Source organism: Lytechinus pictus, chromosome 18 (assembly GCF_037042905.1).
Source record: "Lytechinus pictus isolate F3 Inbred chromosome 18, Lp3.0, whole genome shotgun sequence".
Lineage (NCBI taxonomy): Eukaryota > Metazoa > Echinodermata > Echinoidea > Temnopleuroida > Toxopneustidae > Lytechinus > Lytechinus pictus.
Genome location: NC_087262.1, coordinates 6,660,152 through 6,687,899, shown reverse-complemented (window position 1 = coordinate 6,687,899; position 27,748 = coordinate 6,660,152). Strand labels below are relative to the sequence as shown.

At 39.2% G+C, this 27,748-nt stretch overlaps 1 protein-coding gene across 1 annotated transcript; it reads left to right on the top strand.

The window, feature by feature from the left end:
• Positions 1 to 6,208: 6,208 nt before the first annotated feature.
• On the top strand, positions 6,209 to 27,739 carry LOC129281960 (N6-adenosine-methyltransferase non-catalytic subunit-like). Its single transcript, XM_064113552.1, has 11 exons — positions 6,209 to 6,353; positions 11,761 to 11,849; positions 12,990 to 13,092; positions 13,559 to 13,627; positions 15,468 to 15,555; positions 16,860 to 16,950; positions 18,977 to 19,118; positions 20,973 to 21,065; positions 22,796 to 22,909; positions 25,111 to 25,321; positions 26,243 to 27,739. Exons 1-11 carry the CDS (start codon positions 6,288 to 6,290, stop codon positions 26,566 to 26,568), a joined length of 1,392 nt encoding a protein of 463 aa, XP_063969622.1. The 5' UTR covers positions 6,209 to 6,287; the 3' UTR covers positions 26,569 to 27,739.
• The last annotated feature ends 9 nt before the right edge of the window (positions 27,740 to 27,748 follow it).

The following is a 27,748-nucleotide window of genomic DNA, read 5'->3' as shown; positions in this document are numbered from 1 at the left end:
TCGAGGTGGGATCACCAAATTCATACCAGAGGTCCATCTCCTGAAGGCACAGGTCAAGTTCGAATATGAGTCAAATTGGAATAAGGTCAAATGTCAAAGGTCAATGAACTTTCCATGACTGGCAATGTGCTGTGTTGTACACATAATAGCTTTGTACCCCCAATAACTTTATATAGCTTTGAGGTGGGATCACCAAATTCATACCAGAGGTCCATCTCCGGAAGGCACAGGTCAAGTTTGAATATGAGTCAAATTGGAAGAAGGTCAAAGGTCAATGAACTTTCCATGACTGGCACTGTACTGTGTTGTACACATAATAACTTTCTATATCTTCGAGGTGGGATCACCAAATTCATACCAGAGGTCCATCTCCTGAAGGCACAGGTCAAGTTCGAATATCAGTCGAATTTGAATAAGGTCAAAGGTCAAAGGTCAATGAACTTTCCATGACTGGCACTGTGCTGTGTTGTACACATAATAACTTTCTATATCTTCGAGGTGGGATCACCAAATTCATACCAGAGGTCCATCTCCTGAAGGCACAGGTCAAGTTTGAATATGAGTCGAATTGGAATAAGGTCAAAGGTCAATGAACTTTCCATGACTGGCACTGTGCTGTGTTGTACACATAATAACTTTCTATATCTTCAAGGTGGGATCACCAAATTCATACCAGAGGTCTATCTCCTGAAGGCACAGGTCAAGTTCGAATATGAGTCGAATTGGAATAAGGTCAAAGGTCAAAGGTCAATGAACTTTCCATGACTGGCACTGTGCTGTGTTGTACACACAATAACTTTCTATAGCTTCGAGGTGAGATCGCCAAATTCATAACAGACGTCCATCTCTTGAAGGTACAGGTCAAGTTTTAATATGAGTCGAATTTGAATAAGGTCAAAGGTCAATGAACTTTCCATGACTGGCACTGTGCTGTGTTGTACACACAATAACTTTCTATAGCTTCGAGGTGAGATTGCCAAATTCATTCAAGAGGTCCATCTCTTGAAGGTGCAGGCCAAGTTCAAATGTGAGCCGAATTTGATTAAGGTCAAAGGTCAATGAACTTTCCATGACTGGCACTGTGCTGTGCTGTACACACAATAACTTTCTATATCTTCGAGTTAGGATTGCCAAATTCATACAAGAGGTCCATCTTTTGAAGGTGCAGGTCAAGTTCAAATGTGAGTTGAATTTGATTAAGGTCAAAGGTCAATGAACTTTCCATGACTGGCACTGCTGTGTTGTACACACAATAACTTTCTATAGCTTCGAGGTGGGATCGCCAAACTCGTAACAGAGGTCCATCTAAGTCATATAGCATACATGTAGTTTTGACATGCAGTCTCTTCATGACTGCAATATGCAGGCGAGACAACGCTTGGCGTTTGCCTTGTTCTCTATTGATTTAAATAAACATTTTTTTCTGAAGTGGACCTGACCTTTAAGCGCCGTGCCGGGAATCGAACCCGGACCTCCATGGTGTGTAGTCGGGTGCCTTAGAACACTAGGCCACGACACCTCCACATATAGTTGTAGGAGGACTTAGGGGACCAAAGTGCACCCTTTTGTCATAAGTGGCGCCCAAAAGTGTGAAAAGTGGAGAAAGTGAAGAACTTAAAAGAAGAGGCGGAAAAAAAAGGAGAAGAAGAAGTAAAGGAGAATGAATTAATGATAATGAAACAAAGGAAGGGAAGAATGGGGGGAAAAGGTTCACTAGGGCCTATAATATAGAAACCTGTCAACTTAAAATGGAAAGTGTCATTGCATTGAGAAGATAATGAAATTAAAAACTGTACAATTTTTATATTCGCTAGATGGTATTCATTTGTCTCGCAATCTACTATGGTCAACAAGGAAATTCGTGATCACTCTCGCAAAAAGTGTTCTTTAGCTTTCGAGTGCCGCTGCAACTCTTTATCCTTGTTGACCATAGTAGATTGCGAGACAAATGAATACCATCTAGCGATTATTTCATTCCGCAATAATGAACCTATTTAGTATTATTTTATATTTAGACCTAAAAAGGGACATTATAAGCAAATTTTTGTAAACATAATACGTACGTGTCTTACTAAACAAACAATGCAAGCGCGAAGCGCGAACTGAAATATTTGTATAATATTGTCCCCAAACAGGGACATTTTAAGGACTTTTTTTTTGGGGGGGGGGACTCCATTAAGAGTATATATCTCACCATATTCATCTGATGCGAGTTCAAAGCGTTTGCTGATTTTGTTAGAATTACATCTAAACACAATCATGAAGCACCTATTCATACGCGTCTCACCAAACAAATATTGCGAGCGCGAGCTGAATTCAGATCTGAAGAGGGGCATCCTAAGGCTTGTTTGTATAGGAATTCACTAACCAAATGATGCGAGCGCGAAGCACGAGCTGAAAATTGTTGATATTCCGATCAGAAAAGGGGACATTTTAAGGACGGATTTTAGGAATTCATGAAGGTTAGACATATCTCACCAATCCACATAATGCGAAGGTAAGCACTGTCTGGAAATGTTTTATAATCAGACCTTAAAAGGAGGCAAGCAAGTCTTGAAAAAGAAGCATATGTCACTACATAAAACGATAATATCTCGGCGAGGAAATATATTTAGTGTATACTGACTTGAAAACGGGATGTTTTAGCACAACAGGGTAATATATATATCTCCATACCACATCATGGTATGAACAAGATTTTTTTATGATTGTGGCCCCGAGCATTGCCATAGAGCTAAGCTCATTGCGTGACAAGTACAAAAAAAGGGAGGCACAGTATGGCGCACGCAGCAAAAAATTGCTTAATATAAGTCCCGAGCTTGTACCTTGTACCTTGCAGTTCTATTCCCTGAAGTCCTCCACCAGGAAGGGTAACTCAGGGCTGACGAGAGTGGGAGTACTGTTACTCTGTTTTGTTTTGTTGCATGATTTGCATGTTTAGTTTTACTTTAAGTATATCAGTGCTGTTGGAGGATACCGTATCGGATGTGAGACTATTCCAGTGGGAGATTGCTTCAGGGAAGAAGTAATTAGCCAGTTGGGTAGTTGTGATGAACTTTGAAGTGACGTCTGTTCAGACGTCATACAGTTCATCATGGGATCTTCTTAATCTTGTTATTTTTCTTGTGGCATATTTATTTAAGTCAAGTTGAGTTTCTCCATGGATGATCTTATATAAGTTGATGATTCGGTGATTTCGCCTCCTTTCTTCGAGAGACATCCAGCCAAGTGTTGTCATTATGTTTGTAACGCTGGATCCCCGTGTGTAGTTCCCTGTGACGAATCGGGCGGCTCGTCTCTGAACCATTTCCAGCAATTTGGTGTTCTTGATTGTGCCTGGGTGCCATGCTATCGAAGCATATTCCAGGTGGGGTCTAACAAGTGTGTGGTATAGACGTTCTTTCACTGTTTTAGAGCAGTGATAGAAGTTCCTTCTGATGAAGTTTAAAGCCCTCGTACCTTTGGCGGATGCCTGTTGTGACTGCTTATCCCATTTTAGGTTGTTTTCTATAATTATGTATTCCTAGGTATTGATGGCTATTTACTTCCTGAAGTTGTTGACCAAGGAGTGAGTAATTGGTATGTCCTGGTACTCGCTTTCTGGAGATCCTCATCGGAGGGGTTGGATATTGCTCGGTAGAGTATGCAGTCATCTGCGAACAGTCTTGCCGTGCTGTGAACTGCTTCTGAGAGATGGTTTATGTACAAAATGAAGAGGTGGGGCCCGAGGACTGTTCCCTGTGGAATACCGCTTAGGACTGGTAACCAGTTTGATGTTTTACCATTCACTACTGTTCTTTGATATCTCTGGGTCAGGAAGGATCTTATCCACTCAAGGGTCTTGCTACGGATGCCATACAAGTGAAGTTTCTGCAACAATTTCTTGTGGGGGACGACATCGAATGCTTTGCTGAAGTCGAGTATTGCGATGTCACATGTCTCCTTGTTGTTGTGATGAGTAGCAAGATCATGGATTGTGGCAACTAATAATGTGTCACATGATCTACCCCGTCTGAAAGCATGCTGGTAGTCAGAAAGGATTGAGTTTGTAGTAAGGTGTGTCATTAGATGGCTGTCAACTATATGTTCCATAAGTTTGCAGCATACACTGGTCAACGATATAGGGCGATAATTAGCTGGTTCATTTTTAGGACCCTTCTTGTAAATAGCAGCGATGTTCGCTTTACGCCAATCCTCAGGAAGGATCCCTTGGTCATATGACTGTTTAAATATGAATTGCAGGACTGGGGCTATTTCTTCAGCTGTAAGTTTAAGAACACGGTTTGGTATGCTATCTGGTCCTGCGGCCTTTGAGACCCCGGGGGGGGGGGGCACTCAATATATAATGCATAGTGGGTATGTGCCGCGGAGGGGACCCCCATTTTTACACTCAAATTTCCGTTCCAAGGCATAGCATTTTTGTCTTATTGAGAAAAAGAACAAAGAAAGCCGCTCCAAAGCATAGCATTTTCTTCTTATCGAGAAAAAAGAATAGAGAAATCCGCTCCAAAGCTTCGCATATTTTTCGTTACGCCGTTCCGGTCGCATTGATCTGCTACAAGGAGCTGCAATTTTGGTGAAAAGCGGCCGCAGAGCGCTGTCCGACCATCGCCGCTTCTGCGCGAGCGCACCCGGCGGAGGCCGCGCTAGCTGTATCATGCACGCATGCCCGTTCCATAGGGATGCATGCGCACTCATCACACGCTGGCGATCCGTTCCAAGGACCCCCGTTTTCACAAACATTTGTAGTTCCGAAGCCCGTTCCGAGGACCCTCCTTTTTACAATTAGCCCGCTCCAAGGCCCCCGTTTTTTGTCTCGCCCGCGGCACACCCCTACCACTTTTTTGGTCGAGTGCCCCCCCCCCCCCGGGTTTGAGACATCTAACTTGTTCAATAGCTTGATGATGCCACTAACCGTGATGTTGATATCTGGCATATCAGGGATGTTATATTCTTGTTGGAAGGTTGGGGATTTGGGTTTCGTCTCTTGAGAAGACGCTCTGGAACTGTTCGGCCAGTGCGTCTGCTTTCCCTTGGTCATCAGTGATGATTTCGTTTCCCTTCTTAAGGCTCTGGATCCCTACGTTGTCTTTGCGCCTGGTTTTGATATATTTCCAGAACTGTTTATTACCGAGCGAAGCGAGCGAGAAAAAAAGTCACCTTTTCATAAGAATCTAATTTTGAGATTGATTTTGACATGGTATTAAAAAAATATATATTTTACATCTTCCTTTCCTTTTTTTTCATCTTTTCTTTTTTTTTTGGTTCTCGGTTGTAGAGCTTTTGGGGGCCAGTGATATGCGGATCGGGTCCGGGGCAATGGCGGCACCAGGATTGTTAACCGGGGGAGGGGGGCAAAATAGCATTTTTTGGGGGGGCAACACACAAATGGTTTGCCTATTTCTCAAAATCGAGCGAGAAGCACGAGCTGATTTTTTTTTATGTAGACCCTACTGACTTGAAAAGGGACCTGTTAAGGACTAGCTGTTTGCATTGGGTCAATCATGAAGATGATATCTCACCAAATAAATAATGCGAGCGCGCGAAGCTCGAGCTGAAAATTTTTGACATCCTGAGATGATAACTGGACGTTCTAAGCACTTTTTGCAATCATGGGCTGGATGGCTATTTAATCCAACAATAAAATTGATGCGAGCGCGTAGCGCGAGCTGAACATTTTTCATTTATGAAAATTATGAAGATTTTTCCAAATCTAAAGAACGAAAAAGCTGTTTTGGAGCACTTAGCAGCTTTAGTAGGATGCTTATGACAACATTTACTATACATTTTTTTTTCAAAATTCGGGGGGGGGGGTGCAACTCACTGGGGGCAAATGCCCCCTGTGCCTTCCCCTTTTCCTTTTTCCTCTTTTCTTCATTTCTTTCTTTCTTTCTTTCCCCTTCTCTCTTTCTCTTTTTTTTTTCTTTTTCCCATTTTGTTATTTTCCCGGTGAAATCCGCCAGAGGGGGCAGCTTGCCCCCCCCCCCCCCCGCCTGTTACGCCACTGGTGAGTGAACGAAGAAGACAAGCGGGAAAGGAAATAAAAGGCGGTCAGAAATAAATAAGAAAATATAAGGAAAATTAGAGTGGAAATTGGAAAGTAGAAATATAAGAGGAAATTAAGAAACCATGCACGGCAAGAACCAAACTGCAAACAATCCTAAGACTTGTCTTTTTTTTTCTTTTTTGTTGTTGCTATATTGGTGTCTCAGCGACACCATCCTAAGGAACATCCAGCGTCAAACTAAGTTTTTTTCCTCGATACAAAACTCCTTTTAAAAGTGAGAATGTCTGAAAGGCTGAAGTCAATAAGAGCGCGGTCCTCCCAGCGGAGAAAAATCCTTGCCCAGCAGGTGAGTCTAAATTTGTTTATATAGTCGGTGTTACCACGTCAATTTACACACAACATTCTAACTTAATACAAGTTACAGAAAAAGGAAACACGGATCTTTACGCGTGGGGCAATGCAAATTCAAGCCGTTGTCTACGTCGCTCGTCGCCGAAATGCAGCCAATGTCCACCCAGGCCAAGGGTTCATTACATGCCGCCGCGCACAGAAAAATCAAGCCATAGAAGTCGTGTGTTGTGGACCCAAGAAGTGAGATCCCAGCACGCGCGACCCACTAGTTAGAAATCCACTGCCAAACGAGGTTCGTGGTGCGAGGTAGTAATAGTAATACTAACCTCGCAATACCGGTACGTGTGAGTGGCCAATGGCAATGTCGAGCCCTACTTAAGGTCTCGTGAAACTTTTAATAGCAGAGACTAGAGGCGCATGGCCAATAATGGGAGACTGTCACCATCATCATGATCTTGTTCTCTTTGTTATTAGCTTAGCTACGAGACGCATATAGAGGGCGGCAACATCATGGGTAAGGATCTTAAAAAGTTAAAGACTTTAGAATATAATTAATAAACCACAAATTATTAGCAAAAAATAATTTGTCCAAATATTTAAATTGGCATAGTTTTTATCATTTGTAAACAAGGTGCGTAGCTTTAGGTCACCCCATCATACATTATCAATTTTATTTTTGAACAAATATTCATTCAAAAACCAAAAAATGTATAATGAGAAGATGGGAGAAAACTTACCGATGTTTACGGCATGATGTTGCCGCCCTCTATATGCGTCTCGTAGCTTAGACAGCTGGCAGCCGTCTGTTTCGAGGAGTTTTTTAACATTTTTTTATTTTTTAAATTTCTCCTCGTACACAGACGGCTCGCTATCGTGCAGCCACCATTAGGGGACTTACAATGCAAAATCCCCATGTCGGGGCTCTTCAATTTTTGTCTTTAATGAATCAAACTTTTGAAAATTAATCCAACCGAAATGCAAATTAATATTCCCTCTTGGCATTAATTGCCCCAAAAACGGGGAAAATCAAGTTAAAAGGAACAAAAACAGTGACTTACCTCGGCTGTTGCGCAACTTCACTGCCCTGTTTTATCCGAACTTAATGCACATAAACATATGGCCATTGAGTCCCCTGTACAGATCGCGCTAGAACTTCGGTCTCTGTATTTGGTGAGTGAAGCCAACGGAGTTCAGCTGAACAACCAACATAACAGAGACCGAAGCTTTTGGTCTACTCGTAGCTAAGCTAATAACAAAGAGAACAAGATCATGATGATGGTGACAGTCTCCCATATTGGCCATGCGCCTCTACTATCAAAGTACACACCCGAAGAATCAAAACTATTTTATAATTAATTTTTGTGGTCATCATTGTAAAGGGGAAGGATTACTTATCATATATCTAACTTCACTTTTTGAAATAGTGATTAGAGTTTGCAGAAATCGGCTCTCAAAAATGATTTATTTTCATGCCATATTTCTGCCTTCCACCGGTCCTCTTGCGAGCTCCAGCTGAGTGACGTCACACAATGAGCGGTGAGCAGCTGAGCTGACAGCAGCCCATTGAAAACGACCTTTCCAATCAGCGTTTTTTGCTCTTAGAATTGTTTATTCCTCATAAGATTGGTCTTGTTATATAGATAAAAGTTTGAATTTACTGAACAATGAAATAAAATGCACATTTAACGTATTTTGGTAACCGATATTTAGCTTAGAAAAAATGATTTTTTTTTTCAAGAAATATATGTGAATAAACAAAGCACATTTTCACTTAGAAATCACACTTGCGTCACATTAATATTATAATCAATATAAAGCATAGACATTCTTCTTCACGCCTGAACAAAAATTATGAAATTTCATTACGTAGCAAAGTCAGGAACCACAAAAAACACGGTAATATCCATCACGAAATGATTGGAATTGCAGTTGAATTGCCGAAGCATTATGAGGCAACAGTGGCGAACGGACTTTGTTTCATATATCCTTAAAAGCCCCAGTGCGAGTAAGAAGCGGTCTGTGGCCAAACCGGTAAAACGTTATTTTGATGAGTACGAGGACCCTGGTTCGAAACTCGTGATATTTTTTTGTTCGGGGATTTTTTGTAAAATCATTTTATTCCTTCCCCATTCCTACCCAGCTCTTTTTTTCTCTTTTTATTTTCATGTGAGATTCTATTCAGACCTGCATTTATTAAATCGTACTTAATTGCTGCTTTTGATTTTCAAGTTCTTGATTAGATTCTGCACTTATTTGGGCAGGGATGGGAGGGGTAGAGGATGAGTTAAATGTCAAGTCCACATCAAGTAAAAATTATTTGAATAGAGTAATTTCCCTTGTTTTTTTACTCAAAACAGTTATAAACACAAAACAATGACATGCACATTAGAGTTGATTATGTCACATCTTATTCATTTCAAATTTTGTTAAGCATTTTATTTTTTATTATTTAATTTGAATCAGTTTTTATGAAATTTTCTGAATATTTTTTTTTTGTAATCAAATGAATTTTTGGTTGGGTGGACTTCTCCTTTACTCTTCACATGGAATACATAGCAATATTTATCCAGAAACAAAATTGTCTTAAAATGTGCAAACCAGTAATTGGACACATGTTCACTTTCCTTTCATCCAGGCCACTTCCTCGATCACATCCACCAGGCTTACAGTCTTATAACAAACATGATGCACCATCACACAACTGCAAACAACATTCACAGTGCTTCACAATAAATATTTCACTTTTGTTCATACATGCAATGAATATTGTGGAAAACAATAACAGGCATACCCATATTCCAATATCATTTAAAAGGACAAATATATTATACCTTTCGAGAAAAAAATTCTGACGATATATACACGACACTTAACTTTCAGCAATCAGCATGGTATATAACTGATACAGAGTTGCTAACAAAGTATAACTTTGGGGCTTTGCAAGAAACTTATGTTCAAAGCGTTAGTCTCAAATTCAAATTCAAGTGTAATAAGGTCGAGTTGCACGTGCAATTCAACTACATGTTTGTGTTTAATCAAAGGACTTACCCTTGATTTGGGACGTGTGATTGAGTAGAAAATTTCTCACAAAATGCCCTAGTTACATTACAATTGTTCTTTCGTTTTAAATTGTGTTCCTATTTTTGACAAGCTGTATTCCTGTACAATTCAATGTTATAGTCCTCTCCAAAACTGCTCTAAATTGTTGTTTCCAAGATCAATTAAGATTATTATCAGTCCATAACTTGCAAACCGTAGCTCCAGGAAAGCAGAGTGAAGAAAAAATGGCTACATGTCCATATCAGAATCTCCCAGATTGAAGTAGTAAGCAGAGACCAGAGTCAGCAAGTGTGCAGATCTGTATGTAGAAGAGAGAGAGAGAGAGAAAAAAAGAAATAGTCTAAATAATCAAAGTATGAATTTTATTTATTGATGATTAAGGACTACAAGAAATACTGTCTTCAACAGCCACAATATTTTTGAACAAACTGGTTAATAAATGTACTACAGGCTATTTTAGGAAGTATGTACGTACACTAGTAGGAAGCCTACCAGACATTTTTAGTTTGACTTTAATCAGTTTATATTCTAGTTTTGGTGCACAGATTGTCATCATCATCTGATACAGGAATAAGCCGGCGCAGTGGCATGTAATTCCTGGTCGACGATAAATAATAGTGGGTTTAGACTGAAAAGTTCTACTCGGAGCACCAGTGCTCTACCTCAAGTGATGTTCGTGTAGGCTCCACTCCACTTCACTATCGCTACATTACATGTACGCTACCCGGGTATAGGTGTAGCGTAGTGTAGCGGTAGTGAAGTGGAGCCTACACGAACATCACTTGAGCCGTGCTCTCCGGGTCTTAACAAAGAGTGCATTTATCTTCATTTTTGAAAGAAACACCAGACTCTAATTTCGGTCAGGAATCAGGGCACTCACACGTATTGCGAGGTTAGTAGTAGTATACTAATCAGGGAATCAGGGTAACCACTGCTGAAATTTTGTCTGGCTTCATGAATCATGACATCCTTAATTCCGAGTAGAAAAAAAAGCTTAATTAAACATTCCTCTGAAACGAAACCGCAGATTTTTCAGTATAACCAAGCCATTGCCTGGCCAGTTTATTTAGAAATCTGACTGAAGAAAAAACCTGCTGCAAAAACCTTTTTAAAAAAGACTTTAGGGCCTACGTAGTCAACTAGTACAGCTTGAAATAATGCATGATTCTAATATTACCGGTATTATTAGATCTGTATTTGTCATCTGACCTGAATGCATCGTCAGTCAGATGCCAGACCATACAAGTACAATTTCCAAACATGCTTACCTTGACTTTAGTTTAAGGTATGACGCCTTTTGTGGATGGATCAAACAGCGTAATGTGCAGCATCGACTGCCCTTGCAGAGCCCCAGCGGCAAGCAGTGAATGGGCAGCTACAGCTTTGAGTTTTTCAATAAACACTGACTCACTGACTGACTGACTGGAGCAACACAACCCACGACGCCTGTCCAGTGGACAAATCGGTCTTTACAGTTCCCAGTTCAATAAAAACGGGCAAAGTAACACAGTTCTGGTTCACTTTTGGTCTGAAGTTGTCGAAAACAGAAATCGGATATCACAATACATGAAGAAAACGGTAAATTCTGAAGATATTGAACAGGTCAGTAAGGTGATTCAGTGTATTATGCACAGAGGGATGATGAGCTCGACGATTGTGTGACGTCATTATTCTCGACTGTTTTCACTGCGTGAACTGTCGGTCTGGGGGCTGAGAAGGGTCTCTAATAATTTCATTTCTTGCATTTCCAACGTCATCTATAAGACTTTTTAGTGACATATTTGTGTATAAAAAGACAAGACCTTTCCATCCTTATATAATTTGTCTGTAATCATCACTTTCGTGAATTTTCTTCGTGTGTGTACTTTAAAAGTTTCACGAGACCTTAATTAAGGAAAAAACTATGGAAAGCCAGCAGCGTCAAAATTTTTATACATGTTTGTTCAAAATATACTCTAGATGTGACATAAAATCATATATTCATTGTATTCTTGAAAATGTAGTCTCCTTCTCCTTGTTTACAAAGGAAATCATGCAAATTTCCTGGAGAAAAAATTATAACATTGTTAGATTTCCATATACTTTAAGATGATCAGATCATTCGTAACTCTTTGCAAGACAGGGCCCTGGTCTGTGCAGCGATTCCTTATTTTAAGTCGAATATTATTTTTGATTGGTATATCAGGCAAGATCGTGTAACATCTTATCAGTAAATTCAGTAGGCCTACCTATCTGATTGAAAAGGAAAAAAAAGGGAAAGTTCTTTTGTGAAGAGTTGTTTGAGAGCGAAGTACATTAAATGGCCTGTTACTTTTGAACATTTTCCACTCATTTATCATTAGCTTGGTGCCAAAGATGCAGACAACCTATCCTCCGTGCTAAACAGCAAAGAAGATCATCAGAAGATTGTACAGGCCTCGGCAAGTTCAGTGTAAGTTTTTTTTTCCATCAAAGATTGCCCATTTTTTTGCCCACCAGAGACAAGAACAGTCTTTACAGACAAATGATCTATATGGACCAGTGGCCGATCTAGCTTTTTGCTAAGAGAGGGGGGGTTTGACAAGTTGTTTTGACCCAATGACGATGAACTGCGACGTAATGTGTCCTACCCCCCCCCCTCCGTAGATCAGCCACTGTTTTGCTTGCGCGGCTCTGGTTTAGTCCCTCATGTTTTTATATTATTTTTAGGGAGCCCAGCCCCCCCCTCCTAGTTCCACCACTGATGGACAGATTTGCTCCAGTACATGTAACCCTGCTTACATGTATGAGAAAGTTTATTTGAGAAAAAAACCCAGAAAATATGCTGTTTATAGACATTTGATGCATAAAATAGTGGTCAGTTTCATTAAAATTTACTATACTGTAAAAACTATTGCCTACTACATATGTAGTAAGGAAAACAAAGAATAGGCTCCACTATAGGGTCTTTGTGAACATGATCCCTGTAGTTCTGGTGCTGGTGAGAAAATTTCTTTATTAAAGATAACCAGCATTTGTGGTAAAAATTAAAGTAAGCATTGTCAGCTGGCAATATTAATCATGATGTTTTGGAAGTACTGTATATTATGAGGAATGGTCTACTGCAAATGATTGCTCTTCCAGTTCCCTCACATCAAAAATATTACAAACTACTGATGAAAGTATCAGGTCAACAATTAAGGTGTTGTCCCATCCATGCTTATCTATGTGCAGTGCATGTGACCTTCGGGAAGGTGCATTTAGCCATCCTCAATCACTGTGAGAAAGATTCCTCAATTATTCTAGTTCACAACCAGCACTTAATGTTTTTAAAGCCCTGTCACATCGTTCCGTACAAGCCTCACGTATGACTTGCAGGTGACTGGTTTTGCTACCCGCAGGTCGCCCGTATCGACAGTAGCTCGCACGTATCTCACACGCAGTTGCCCACAGAAGCGCACGCAAGTCTGATTTGCACGCAGAAAAGTTTTGAACAAGCTCAAAACTTTGTACCGGGCAATCACCCGCAACTCACCCACAAGGCTTGCAAGGAGCAATTTGACAAGGCGTTTATCTTTAATGACCCAAAATGAATTTCTTTGTCTTATTCTAGCTCTGACAGGGTTGGTGGGTCTGCACCACCACCAATCAAAAGAAGGGCGATAGGCGAGGGTGAAACTCCTTCTTCGAGTTTGGACAGGAGAAAATCAACTGAGGTAAGAACTGGGGGGGGGGGTGTTTCCACTAAGATATAAGTGTGACTTGATGTTGCTCAAGATTGAATTTATATGTTTGTGAGGTCTGTAATACGATGCCTGTGAGCATCTGTATAATAAATTTTTACTAAGAAATCTAAAAAGTTTTATCTACAAAGTGCTAAAGCCGGGGTAATGACTAATAATAACTTTATCATGTTAAGCAGGGCCCGCTGGTAAAACAGTTTTCAGAACTTTAAGTGGCTACCCTGGGTAAAATATGACATTATTATTATTATAAAGCTTTCTAAGTATCAGGTTTTGTAGTTCTCTTTTTTAATTACTTTATCTTGTTATTTCTCTTTGTCTGTGTCCATTTTAAAATCTGTCTGTCTGTATATTCCTTTTGGAAGGGGGGGGGTGAAAATCTGAATTTCATTCTTTTTTACCTTTTTATTTAGATTTCTTCATTTCTTTTTTTTTTCAGGATGGAGAGGAAGCTGGAGAGAAGGTTCTTCGAGATGAAGTTTACAAAGACTCTTCCACTTTTCTAAAGGTAACACATATTAACAGTACAGAATAATGGGAATGCTCCCCAGGGAGTGAAGGTGATGTACACTTTCGTGTTGGCTTGAAATGAGTCAGAAGCAGTTACATTGTCAAAATGGTTGAAGTAATGCATACATGTATGCAGAATATTCGGAACGCCCCAGGGAGTGGAGGTGATCTACACTTTTGTGTTGGCGTGAAACAAGTGCTTAGGGGATAGATTGGAAAGCAAGTTGAAGAGACACATATACAGAATAGTAGGAATGCCCCTCAGGGAATGGAGGGGGTGTACACTTTAGTGATAAGGAGTTACATTGTCAAGATGGTTGAAGTAATACATACATGTATGCAGAATATTAGGAATGCTCCCCAGGGAGTGGATGTGGGTAGGCTCATATGTTGGTTTAAAACGGGTCAGAAGCAGTTACAGTGTTAAAATGGTTGAAGTTATGCATACATGTATGCAAAATATTAGGAATGATCCCCAGGGAGTAGACATGATTTACACTCGCGTGTTGGCATGAAACAAGTGATGAGGTGATAAATTGGAAAGCGGGTTAAAGAGACACATGTACAGAATAGTAGGAATGCTCCCCAGTGAGTGGAGGTGGTGTGCACTTATAAGTTGGCGTGAAACAAGTGATTTGGAGTTTCATTGACAAGTTGGTTCAAGTATGCATTCATGCGGTAATGTAACTTCTGAAGGTTTCCATGGCGAAGAAGAATAGTGTAGTAGGTTTTACAGTACACCATGTATCTTTCTTGGGCAAATGTTGGTCCTGAAAAGAACCACCCGAACTCGATGTTTCAACAGGTGTGTTCTTGTCATCTTCAGGAGTATGAGTAAGTTAATGCAGATGGTGATATGGATAAATCAAAATCAAACTTATTTGTAATATGGAATATAGTATGGAAGCGTCGTGGTGTAGCGGTTCCGACTCTCCCCTTGTAATCAGAGGGTCGTGTGTTCGAATCCCACCATGGCCTAGCGTCCTTTGGCAAGGCGTTAATCCACACTTTGCCACTCTCCACCCAGGTGTTAAATGGGTACCCGGTAGGATGTGAAAGCCTATATGTAGTATGCCTAGCAATTGAGTCTTGGAATTTTTGTTGGAATGCTCCCCAGGGAGTGGAGAAGGTGCATACATTGTATGCGGGCATGCAAGGATCCGATGACCGGGGTAATAATATGTCTGTAAAGCGCTTAGAGACGTCGTTCCGATGTATTAAGCGCTATATAAATGCGGAATATTATTATTATTATAATATCGAGCTTCCCTTTGATAAAGACTTCTAGTGACCTACTTATCTCTTTCCTTCCAGGTATTACTTTCATTGTCATTATTATAATAATAATAATAATAGTAATAATAATGATAAAGGTATATTTACCCAGGGTAGCCACTTCAGTTCCGAAAACTGTTCTCCCAGCGGGCCCTGCTATTATTACCCGGCTAAGCTAGGCTACCTGTTCGGTGCACACAGCTTTTTGAGGAATTGCTTCCTGCCGGTACCCATTTACCTCACCTGGGTCGAGTGCAGCACACTGCATTATGGTAAAGTCGATGCTGTTTTACATCTCACATTGCTACAGGCTGGAATACTCCTCAGGGAGTGGATAAATTCATGCGCTTCTTGTGTTGGGGATCATGATTGAATCGGATAAATTTTGATAATTATTTGTACAGTGTTTATGTGTATTATGTTTAAAGTGCTGAATAAATAATAGGGGGATTATTTATTTCTATTTGGTATGTATAGTTGTCAAGATTTTATTTTTCTTGTTTTCTTTTCCATATGAAATTAAAAAATATATTAATCTGTTTTTAATTATAATTGTTTAATAGGGTACTCAAAGTGCAAACCCTCATAATGACTACTGTCAGCATTTCGTGGATACCGGACAACGGCCGCAGAATTTCATCAGAGATGTTGGTAAGTTTGAACTCTGGCCTCTCCAATGCTACAGAAGAATAGAATATTTTGGATTCAGAACTTGCATAATTCAAGGACATATCTATTTTTTTTTTGAGGGGGGATACACACCAAAAATCAAGCAGACAAAGTAATTATATTATATTGGATGGCTCAGAATGGGATACCAGAAATATTCAAAGAGTTTGGGCAAATATTACATGAATTGCAGATGAGTGGAATATTGGCCCTAATAACAAGTGGAATATTTCTGGTATTCGATGAAATAACGCTATCCAATATAATTATTATCATCTATCCCACCCCCCCACCCCCCAAAAAAAAGAGGGAGAAATTTGATTGAACAAGTTAAATTACTAATCACATATGGCATCATCACTTCATAAGATCAAATTTGGTTGCATGTGACTAACATGTAGTTCATTATGACATTGAGTGTCATTGTGCTCTATGCTGCGCATCTCATTGCTTTCTTTGTTGTACGCATTGTATATTTCACGCATTCACGTATGCGCACTAGACTCTCGAATATGGTCTCATATTCAACGGCAAGTTTTGTACCGGAGCCTACGGGGTATTCGTCGGATTTTGGTCCTTTTAGGGATACGCTCTGGTATTGAATGGGCAATTGATGCAGACCAAAATTTGCGTTTTTAATGTATCACTATAACACTCTATATAGATGATAATGATAAATATCTTAGCAACTCCTTAAAGTATGTACTGGTAGTCTGTTACAGCTGACTCCCTTTATGTAGGACCTTCCTCAACTGATATCTCTCTCTCTGTTTTCTAATTCACATGAAAAGTACTATAGTTGATTGGCGTACCATTGTCGATTCATTCTTGGATGCGTTCTATTTGTAGTGTAGTAGTGTTGTAGTGTAGTGAAAAGTTGTAATTCTCTCACAATAATAATGCCATGCGCAAACGGAAATGATTGTATAAAGACAAATCTTTTCTGAAATACCACAGTGTACCCTCTCTTTCTTTTTTTTTTGTGCAGTTGTTGCCAAATTCTTATTAAGTCTTTTAATGAAACTGAAATCAAAAGGCCCTGTCACATCCTTCCGTGCAAGCCCGCAACAAAGTTTTGAGCATGTTCAAAACTTTTCTGCGCGCAAATCAGACTGGCGTGTGCTTCTGCAAGCAAGTGCTTGTGAGATGTGTGCGAAATACTGTCAATGCGGGCGACCTGCAGGTAGCAAAGTTAGTTCCTCGCACGTCACCCACGAGGCTTGCACAGAAGGATGTGACGGGCCTTTAGAAAGATGTAAATCCATGTTATTTTTTTTTTCTTCTAGGCCTTGCTGATCGATTTGAGGAGTACCCTAAGTTGAAAGAGCTGATCCGACTCAAAGATGAACTGATAGCAAAGACTAACATTCCCCCCATGTAAGTAACATACACAGACCTGCCAACCAGTACGTTTTAGCCGTATTTAGTACGTTTTTGCAACCAAAATACGGCAGTACGTTTTTTCTTTTAAAAATGCGTTTTTTTTATTTTAAAAAAAAAAATCGAAAAATCATCTCTATATGTCTCTATTTCATAAAACATACACAAATATGGTTATTAGATCAATGTAATTTCAGGTAACTTGTTTTTTTTTTCAATCATTTTGTAAAAACCAGGGTGAGATATACACAAGTTTCAATGGGTTTTTTTTTCATCTGCAAGAGCAGTGCGCATTTTAGCTTGCATGCAGCTTGAGCGCCGTGATGGGCGAGTGCGCCAAGCATTTTATTATGAAATACACTTTTTTGGGGGAAAATACAGTTTTTTGTATCACAGAATACAGTTTTTCATTCCCAGAGGTTGGCAGGGCTGCATACATGTACTACTGTGTGGGGGGAGTGAGAGTGGGTTGTCATTACAAGTTGAATACATGCTGTTACAAGGACACACAAATTATTAAAACAAAAAAAAGGATCATCCTTTAACTCAGAGTACCCTAAACAGACATTTTGTCATGTTTTACCTACCCAAAATACAACAATGCCTCAAATGTTTCATTTTCACGATCGGACCCCAAATTTATACCCTCTTTTCCAGATTTGGGCTGTTTTGATGACCATTTCACTGTACATGCATACATGTACATTGCCTGGTCATGAAACAATTACATGGTGTCCATCTTATAATGTCAGTGCCCCTCCCCCTCCCCTCCCTGGCATGTACTTCATGAACTGATTTTTTTTTTCAGTGATTTTGCAACCAAGTTGACATTATGATATACAGCATTAAACTTCATTATCAGTGTCTCCTTCAAAGGGGCCCTGGGCCAGTATTCAACTCAAAGTATTGATTGACTAAGTGATTTTCTTAAAGAGTTTTACTCGGCTAAGTAAAATGCTTATAATCGTATTCAGATCACTTCTAAATATTTCACTTTATCAAGCCAACTTTGAGCAAAATACTTTCTAGTAACCATTGTAATGCCATAAAGAGTCTAAGCCAAATTATATGCAGTGTAACCATCTGTGTGCAGCAGAAATGGCTAAAGCATTTTAATTGAGCAGAATACTGAGTAAAGTACTTCTGGTTTAAAAATTGAATTGAGTTCCGGCCCAGGTGCCTTCTAACAAGGGTTCATGTTTTTATAGCAGCCACATAAAATTTTAACTCTTATATTCTTATTTAAACTGGGTTCCAAAAGAAACTTATCAAACTTCACAAGTGCACTGCACAAATTCCACGCAGTCAAAATGAACAAAATTTTGACACAGGCTAGCTTCAATATACTATGCTAAGCTCATGTCAATAATTAAGATATTGGTTTAATCACAAAGAGGCTGTAGCCCCTCAAATCAATTGGTTCTGGAATCCAAAGTCACAAAATGGCAAAAGAAAGACCCGTGAAAATGAGATTGGATTAAACAAACTTACCAGTTTATCAAAGTTCACAGTATGACCATCGGCATGTTTAATTGATTGCCTCAATAACTAAGAAGTTACAGGCAGTTAACATTAACATTTTAGACACACCTATTGAGGTCAAAGAAGCATAATGCATGAATGGACTCAATAGCAGTCAATCAAAGAATGACCATTTGGTTTAATCCAATCTCATTTCATTTGTCTTTCTTTTGCCATTTTGTGACTTTGGATTCCGGAACCAATTGATTTGACGGGCTACAGCCTCTTTGTTATTAAACCAATCTGTTGTTGTTGCTGTTTTAGCTTATACAGCGCGTATCATTCAGTAGTGAATATTTGCGCTAAATCTCTTAATTATTGACATGTGCTTATTAAAGACTATTGAAGCTGAGCCTGTGTCAAAATTTTGTTCATTTTGACTGAGTGAAATTTGTGTAGTGCGCTTCTGAGGTTTGATACGTTTCTTTTGGAACCTAGTTTAGAATTCATGCTATTTCTGCAAGTTCGTCCCCTCAAACATATATTTGTATTTCTCAACCAGGTACTTGCAGTGTGACTTGGAGAACTTTGAGCTCTCCGAGTTGGACAACGTCTTTGACTGCATCCACGTGGCCCCACCGCTGGAGGAGTACAGGCATCGACCCGGAGTGCTCACTAACCAGAAGTTCTGGAGCTGGGATGATGTAAGGGATTTTTTATTTGTCAAGGAGAAGCCATATGCCATTTGTATTCAAGATAAATACCAGGGCCCCCTCTTACAAAGAGTTGCGATTGATCTAATCAATCGCAACTATGGATGGCCAGCAACATCAACATATAAAATGCTTGTTTGTTCAAAAATTTTTTTAGATATGAATGTATATCCATAAATTCATTGATTTCTTGACAATTTGGTGTGTTCTCCTTCGTTTACAAAGGACATTTGCAAATTTCCTGTAGAAAATATTATGACTCTAATGGATATACATGGAATTACGATTGATTGGATCTATCGTAACTCTTTGTAAGATGGGGCCCAGTCAGTGGCGGACCGTGACCCAGAGGAGACAAAGCATTGGAGGGGCACAGTATTGTTCACATACAATACAGTGCCCCTCCAATCAATTGTCTCCTCCGGGTCACGGTCCGCCACTGGGCCCAGTTGAGGTAATGATCTCAAAATAAGTTCGAACAGAATCTGATAAAATGACCATTTAAGTGTTTGTATGTATAAATAAAAATATATGTGCCAGTTGGCTCTGGAAGAAGATGTGTAATTGCTGAGAAATTAGCAAAATAAGCACGGAATTCCATAAAATGTCAGGTATTTTTCTAAGTAATATTAATACACTGTCCCACATATGCCTTTTTGTGTTGCTTATCAGAATTAGCGGTTTTCAGCTAAGATTTCATGATTTCACTAAGATGAGCTGATTTCAATGTACCAGATCTAGATCTGTAATAATATATGGTGGTAATCAACCTTGATTTAAAAGCGTTCTCATGAAATAATTATTTTCTGCTCATGAAATAATTATTTTCTGCAATCACTTTTGTTTACCTAAGAAGTGAAAGGCCCATCAAATATGCAGTTGTAATGAAATTGGATATTGGCATGATACTGATTTCAAAGTCTCATAAACTGATTCCCATGAAAAGGCCCATGTAAAAGATAATTTGATTATGTTCTCTGGTGACATTCTAGTACATTAATTTGAAACGATCAATGACCACTTTCTACGCAACTCTAGGGAAACTGATGATGTCCGCTTCTCACTGAGCTATTCACAGCAATTAATACTTATCAGAGGAACAGATATCTCATTGGTTCTCCCTAAAACTGATTTTTAGAACAGTTCTACCAACTTATCCAACTCAATGCTTATGTCTGAGATATTTAGCCATTTCTGAACCTATTTGACCTGTTAAACACTACTTGTGTATGAACTTCATGATTTCACATCTTTTTAGTCACAGATATTTAATTCAGTTGACAAAGTAGTGAAATATTGAAAATGCCAACGCTCCCGCCCCTAATTCTCAATGTATAGATAAAGATTGATTATTAATTCTATTGCGGGTTCTGATTGGACTAAAAAGGGCACATATATGTTGCTGAACATAAACACCACAGATTAAAGTAGCTTCGGTATGAAGAGGGACTTTCAATGCATGTTCTTTACTCAAAATGCTGCCAGGGAAGGATTTGACACAACTAACATTATTTCATTTTGATAATAATAAATATAGGATTTTGATAACGCACGTATCCACCTTGCTAGGTGCTTAAGGAGCTCCTATATTACCCTGGCTAAGCTAGTCTACCGATTCCGGTGCACACAGCTTTTTGAGAAATTACTTCCTGCCGGTACCCATTTACCTCACCTGGGTTGAGTGCAGCACAATACGGGTAAATTTCTTGCTGAAGGAAAACATGCTATGGTTGGGAATCGAACCTACGTCCCTCAGATTTAAACAAGAGAGTCTTCCACCACTAGACCATGACGCCCCCACATGTTCTTTACTCCCAAGTTTTGCTTCTCTATTAATTTCAACAGATAATGAGAATAGATATACCATCCATATCATCGTTCCGGTCCTTTATTTTTCTCTGGGTGGGTTCGTCAGATGGACTTGAAAGAGGGAGAGAGGTAAGATGAACAATCGATGATGATATTTGTACAAAATATATTGCTGGTGGTAGTGCGGTATGGTGTGTAATCCTGTATAATTTTTTTGCCAAAATTGATTTTTTTTTTTTTTTTTGGCTTCAAGAATGAATATTCGGTGATGTTGTGATGTCAATGTTTTTTCACTTTTACCATATGGGAGCGATCTTCACGAAAAATGCCCCAAAATTGAAAAATATTCATTCTTGTACACCTCAGACAACTTAAAAATAAAATTGGTGAAGAAAAGTGAGAAATAAGGTTGAAAACAATGGATTATCCTATTGGGCTTTGTACAGGCCAATATGGCGCCAAAAAGGACCCCCCACGAAGGGAAGGAGTTGTCTGAAAATTTGAACCCCATCATTTTTGGTCTAAAGGGACCCTATTGAAGCCAAAACAACAACAAAAAAATCAATTTTGGCACAAAAGTCCTATGGGAGCTGTGTCAGTGACATACCGTACCACACTATGGGCTGATAAAACCTTGTATCTCAAAATTAAAGAAATTTGAGGGGAGCTTAGAAAAGGCTGTATTGTAAAAATATAGAAATTGGCAGTCTCATATTATCTGAAAACAGTCTCCTGGTACCTGTCAAGAACTCTTCCAAGGCAATAGAAGGTTGCTACCCATGTTATAACTCTAAAATCTAGCTAATTCTGAGCTATGATCAAAATGTTTAAACGTTGAGGTATGAGGTTTTATCAGCCCACCAGCGATATGTGTATATACTCAGCTGCGCATTACAATAATGTTATTATTATTACCCCAGCTTTAGCAATGCTGCCTGCACGCGCTCTGGCATTCAAGGAATTTCTTCCTGCCGGGTACCCATTCACCTCACCTGGGTTGAATGCAGCACAATGTGGGTAAATTTCTTGCTGATGGAAACATGCCATGGATGGGAATCGAACCGACGTCCCTCAGATTGAAAGACGAGAGTCATAACCACTCGACTATGACGACCCCCACAAATTCAATTTTGTCCATTGAGATGTTAACTTAAAGCCTGGCTAAAGCTATTGATTTTTTTTTTCCTAAACTGTTATTTTGAAAATTTGAATTTTGATTTTTTAGGTATTTAGCACACTGCTTAATGATACATACATGTCAAACCTTTAAAGCAGATACAAACCAATAGCGCCATCTCGAGTCCTCAACTACTCATACCTGGCCAGTTTTCTGACCCATAATGTTAGTGTAGTCTTCAATTCAATTCAATTTATTTTTCTCAGTATAAAAACAATATAAATAGTACAAACATGAAATAAATCAGACATAGACATAAATGAAGTATTATACTGAAAGGGTAGCAGCCAAAAAGAAGTTAACTTTATGTACGGCCGACCCACTTGAATGATAACCTGTTAATTTATTACTCAAAACATTCTGCAATAATTATGTTACCAAGTAGCAAAACAATTACTTTTCCTCTCAAAACAGTTAAGTTTCTCTATACAAATAAAATTATAGGTGAATTTATTCTCTGTAGTATTAGTAGATATCTGAAAACGCATATTCTAAGACTATGTGTTTATAACACACAGTTCACTCCCCTTGAAAGCTCAACTTATGAAATGCAGTAAGTTGTGTATGACATTGAAAAGAAAATTTATGATAGCTGCCAATTTGAGGATCAAACACAGATTAATCATGATGTTATGACATCTGTGGACCTCTAACCGAATGTCCTTGAATTTCTCCTGCGTAGTGTTTGAAAGAATGGGGCTTTAGACGATCAGAAGATATCTGTTGGATCAAGACGAACAGCAAGAACCCTGGCAACATCAGCCTGGAACCTGGTGCTATCCTACAGCGAACCAAAGTAAGGACAAACCCATTGGCCCGAATTCACAAAGGTGGTTTTGAAAACCCACGGTTGAATGCATGGTTTATGCAGATTTCCTGTATAAATTGTCACAGTGCGCCAAATTGACGCCTGTTACCATGGTTAGATATGCTATTTTATTCATGAGTCCACTGTTTGAAGAGTGGACTCATGAATAAAAAAAGTGGACTCATGAATTAAACAGCGTAGATAACCACGGCAACAGGCGTCCATTTGGCGCACTGTGACAAAGCGCGCATCAGCATTGGACATTTTTTATACACACGCCAGATACGCGCTAAATTAAGCGTAATTTATATTGGAAATCTGCATAATCCATGGACTCAACCGTGGGTTTTCAAAACCACCTTTGTGAATTCGGGCCATTGTTTTTAGCAATAGATGAAAGGAGGATAACTTGGGCTTTCACATCTTTCGAGGCAGAAGAGCAGATTGGAAATTAATTATCCAAGGATTTCACTCATCCCTAGGAGAATGATATTAATTTAAAACTATACTCAAGACATAGTTACAGTTTATGGGCGCATTCAAGTGGAGTGTTTTCATTAACTAGATATGATTAGAAGAATAAATGTTCCTTCTTAGTTCTGTCAAGCAATAACCGTTAATTCAAATATAGTGCTTATAACTGATTAGTAAATCTGAATGACATCTCCAAGTTACAGATATACTTTAAAGGAGAATGAAACCCTTGAAACCAGCTGAATCCATATCAAAGAGAAAAATCAAAGAAACATATTGTTGAAAGTTTGAGGAAGATTGAATGAATAATAAGAAAGTTATGAGCATTTGAATATTGAGATCACTAATGCCATGTAGATCCTCCCATTGGCAATGCGACCAAGATCTGTGATGTCACACACGTACAACTCCCTCATTACTTTAGTACTTATTTCACTTATATTCTCACTTTTATAGAGTCTATCACAAGGTGAGGTGTTCTCTTTATGAGAGGACAAGTACAGAGGTTTCACAACATTATATCATTGATGAATCGTTTGTCATATGATTAGAATGAGCAAAAAGAGATGTTTTGTGGTATATTTTCAGTGTCCAAAAGGGGAGAATTGTTCATCTGTGACATCATAGATCTTGGTCGCATTGCCAATGGAAGGATCTCCATAGCATTAGTGATCTCGACATTCAAATGCTCATAACTCTTCTATTTCTAGTCCTATTTTACTCAAACTTTTGTTGATCTTATTCTTTGATTTTTCTGCTTTCACAAAAGCTAACTTGCTCCAAGAGTTTCATTCTCCTTTAATCCAATCATCGGATTCTGCTTTGCCTGCACATAATTTATGCACTTTCTTCACTCCTTGGAGAATATCTCAACAAGGGTCTATAAAGAATAATTTGCTGGACATACAACATTTGCTTATTTCAACAAGGGTCTATAAAGAATAATTTGCTGGACATTTAACAGTTGCTTTTGCAAACTAGCACATACCCATTTATCGCATTGGTTGATCTTGGCAAGTGTAGCTCGATTGCTTGCCAAAGGCCATCAGACAGTGGTGGAATTTGAACAAATGACCCATTGGAGAGCATATCATGAAAGCAGTGTGCTACTTGCCCAATTGCCCGGGGCAAGTAAAAGTTAAAGAGGGGCAAGTGTTTTGAAGTAAAGACCAAAACTACTTGCCTGAATTGGGCAAGCAAAATTCTCACAGTAGAATTACCAAAATTCGGATCGATATTATATATCGACCCTAAATTTGGTCATGGCGGGCAAGATAAAATCACTTTGTAAAAAAATGCAAGAACAAGGCACATCAGTTCATGTCAAAAGAGAGAAAAAAAGGTTAATAGTTTATAAAACCACAATATTTTCGTTTGAAGAGGTAAAACTTTTTTTTCAAGGATTTTTTGGGGCAAGTGAAATAGATTTTCAGACAAGTATATTCCAACTATTTAAAAACTTACTTGCACGCAGGGCAATTGCTTCTAAAAAGTTATTTAGCACCCTGTGAAAGGTTTTGTATATGTCATCTGACAGTTATTGGAACTGCACATGCCTTTCTGCCAATTAAGATAAAGAAAAGTTGTCAGATTCGACAGCTTAATGGAAAACAAGTGTTGATGTAATGCTCCCCTCATAACAAGGCATGAGTCGGAACCACTAGACCAAGATTCTTCCACATATCTATCACTCTCACGTTTTCTATTATTATCAGGAACACTGCCTTATGGGGATCAAGGGGACAGTGCGCCGGTCCACCGACGGGGATTTCATCCATGCTAACATTGATCTAGACGTCATCATCACCGAAGAACCCGAGACCGGAAGTCTCGAAAAGCCAGAAGAAATTTTCCATCTGATCGAACACTTCTGTCTCGGGAGGAGACGACTGAACATCTTTGGCAATGACCAGACTATCAGACCAGGTAGGTGTCTTTTATACTTATGGTAGCAAAAGAAGACTTATATGAAAAGATTGATATGAAATGTTTAGTATAGCCTGCATGGGTTGTAATTACATATAATGTATACAATTACAACAAAAGCAGGCAATGTGGGATTATATTTAACATTAAATGAAAGTAGTTGCAGTAAACGCTGATATCATGAAAAAGTCTGTAAAATCAATGTTAATTGTCACCAAATCATCCTACATCCAGAATCCTTTGTCACATATTTGTTTATTCATACTTACATGTACAGAAACCTGGGCAGTCATGAAATTGGATTCTGTTCAAATTTATTTTGAAGTCAACACTTCGGTAAATTTCCAATCCGTCCACTGCTAACTCGTCCACTCACCACAAGGTCTACCTTCATTTAGTCTAATGCCATTCCGTCCATCAACAATTCGTCTAATAATCGTTTGGTCCAATAACCATTTGGTCCAATCATCACTTCGTTGAATCACCAGTTCGTCTATTACCATTTCGTCTAATAACCAATTGGTCTAATACCCATTTTCTTTTAATTCATTTTGCACAATTGACACTTTAGTTTAATAAGACCAAATGGTATATGGACTAAATGGCTATTGGACCAACTGGTTATTGGACGGAATGGCATTAGACTAAATGAAAGTAGACCATTTGGTGAGTAGACGAACTGATGATAGACCAAATGATAGTAGATGAAATGGCAATTGGACGAATCGGTATTAGACGAATTCTAAATAAACCAACACGTCTGGCATTTATCTTTAAACCATCCCTCTCAATTCACCTCTCCCCATCCCCTCACCCCTTCCTACTTTCTCTTCTCTGTCTCCTCCCCCTCTGGGGTTATTCCCCTGGTTTTTCATTATTTGTATTCTCATTCATATATTCCTATTTTTATATTTCTTCCAGGCTGGCTGACCATAGGTCCTCAACTCACCAACAGCAACTTCAACAAGGACACCTTCAAAGGCTACTTCAACAAGAGCTCCGAAGACTACCTGACCGGGTGCCCCGACGAGGTGGAGAGGCTGCGCCCCAAGTCCCCCGTCAACAAGAACAACCCCGGCGGGAGAGGAGGCAGAGGCGAGAGAGGAGGTAGGGGCGGCGGTATGGGGAGAGGGGGATTCGGAGGGAGGGGCGGAGGGGACCGTGGAGGGAGAGGTGGGCGGGGAGGCTTCGGGGGTAGGGGCAGGGGAGGGCATAGAGGAGGTTTCGGGCAGAGGGGAGGGTTCTGATGCAGGAATGGACAGGTGTAGCCCTGGAGCAAAAGGTCAAGAAGTGGTACGGTGTAAGGAAATGTGTCTCTTGCTCCAAATGAAAATTACCAGTGGGGGATTTCAAGTACGCTTTCCGTTGTTGGTGTTTGTGTTGGAAGCCTGAATCAGGGACCATGCTGCTACTTTGAACTAGACAATCGATTCGGTCTGGACGACGACACTATTCACCATATTGAAAAAGACACTATTCGCCTTATTGACACCTCAAGACAAAGTGACTTTATTCCTGACACTGATGACTGGCCTAACTTCAAGTTATGTGTTTTTGCTGGTGTTGATTTACCCCAACACCAGCAGTGAACATGCTATTTGAAACCCCCTAAGTAAGCTCCTGCAGGGACAAAAGAACAGAATAGGCAGGAAGGAATTACTGGTATATCAAGAAGCATAGCACATTATTTGGATCACTGTCATGGTATTTACTAGATTGCTATTAGAGTAAAAAAGAATAGCCCTCTGATCATGCCTAGTTTTGAAAAAAAAGGAAATATTCTTTACATTTTTTTAATAATTGCAGGTAATGTTTATCAATATTCATCATTTTCTGTAGTTTAGTTAAGGGGGAGGGGGGCGTTTTACTAGGAGAAAAGTGTGACATAAGCATAAATTACAGTTGTGGGAACAATCTTAAATTTAATCCAACAAAATGATCACCGAAATGATTATGGGTATGAATGAAAATAATGACACATGGTTTATGTACATGTATACCTAAATCTGTTTCTATAAATAGGGTAACAATTTACCATGCTTTTGCAAGCATGCATCCTTTGCGCGTGATCTGTATTGTAAAGAGTACCAAAGTGATGATGTCTAAAAAAACAACCTTCTTTTGCATTTCAGCATTTTATTCCGTATTTCGGTAGAGCATAATTAAATACTTCCACAACCCAGATTTAGTTGGATTCAGTCAATGGGCACCTAAGAATCATGCCAATAATACATTGATTTCAAAGGGGCTTATATATTCATAAGGTCATATCTTGTTGGCCCCCCATGGACCAGTTCCCACCCAATTTGGGTTGTGGAGGTATATCACCATGCTCTACCGAAATATGGTATCCGAAACGATAAAATGCATAAATTAAATCTTGTTTGAATTAATAATAAAACTAATGAAGGAACACAACCAACATGT

Coding starts and splice junctions, on each gene's coding strand:
- LOC129281960 (XM_064113552.1), top strand. CDS start 6,288: ATGTCTGAAAGGCTGAAGTCAATAAGAGCGCGGTCCTCCCAGCGGAGA. Junction 11,850..12,989: donor CAGGCCTCGGCAAGTTCAGT/GTAAGTTTTTTT, acceptor GTCTTATTCTAG/CTCTGACAGGGTTGGTGGGT. Junction 15,556..16,859: donor GAATTTCATCAGAGATGTTG/GTAAGTTTGAAC, acceptor TTTTTCTTCTAG/GCCTTGCTGATCGATTTGAG.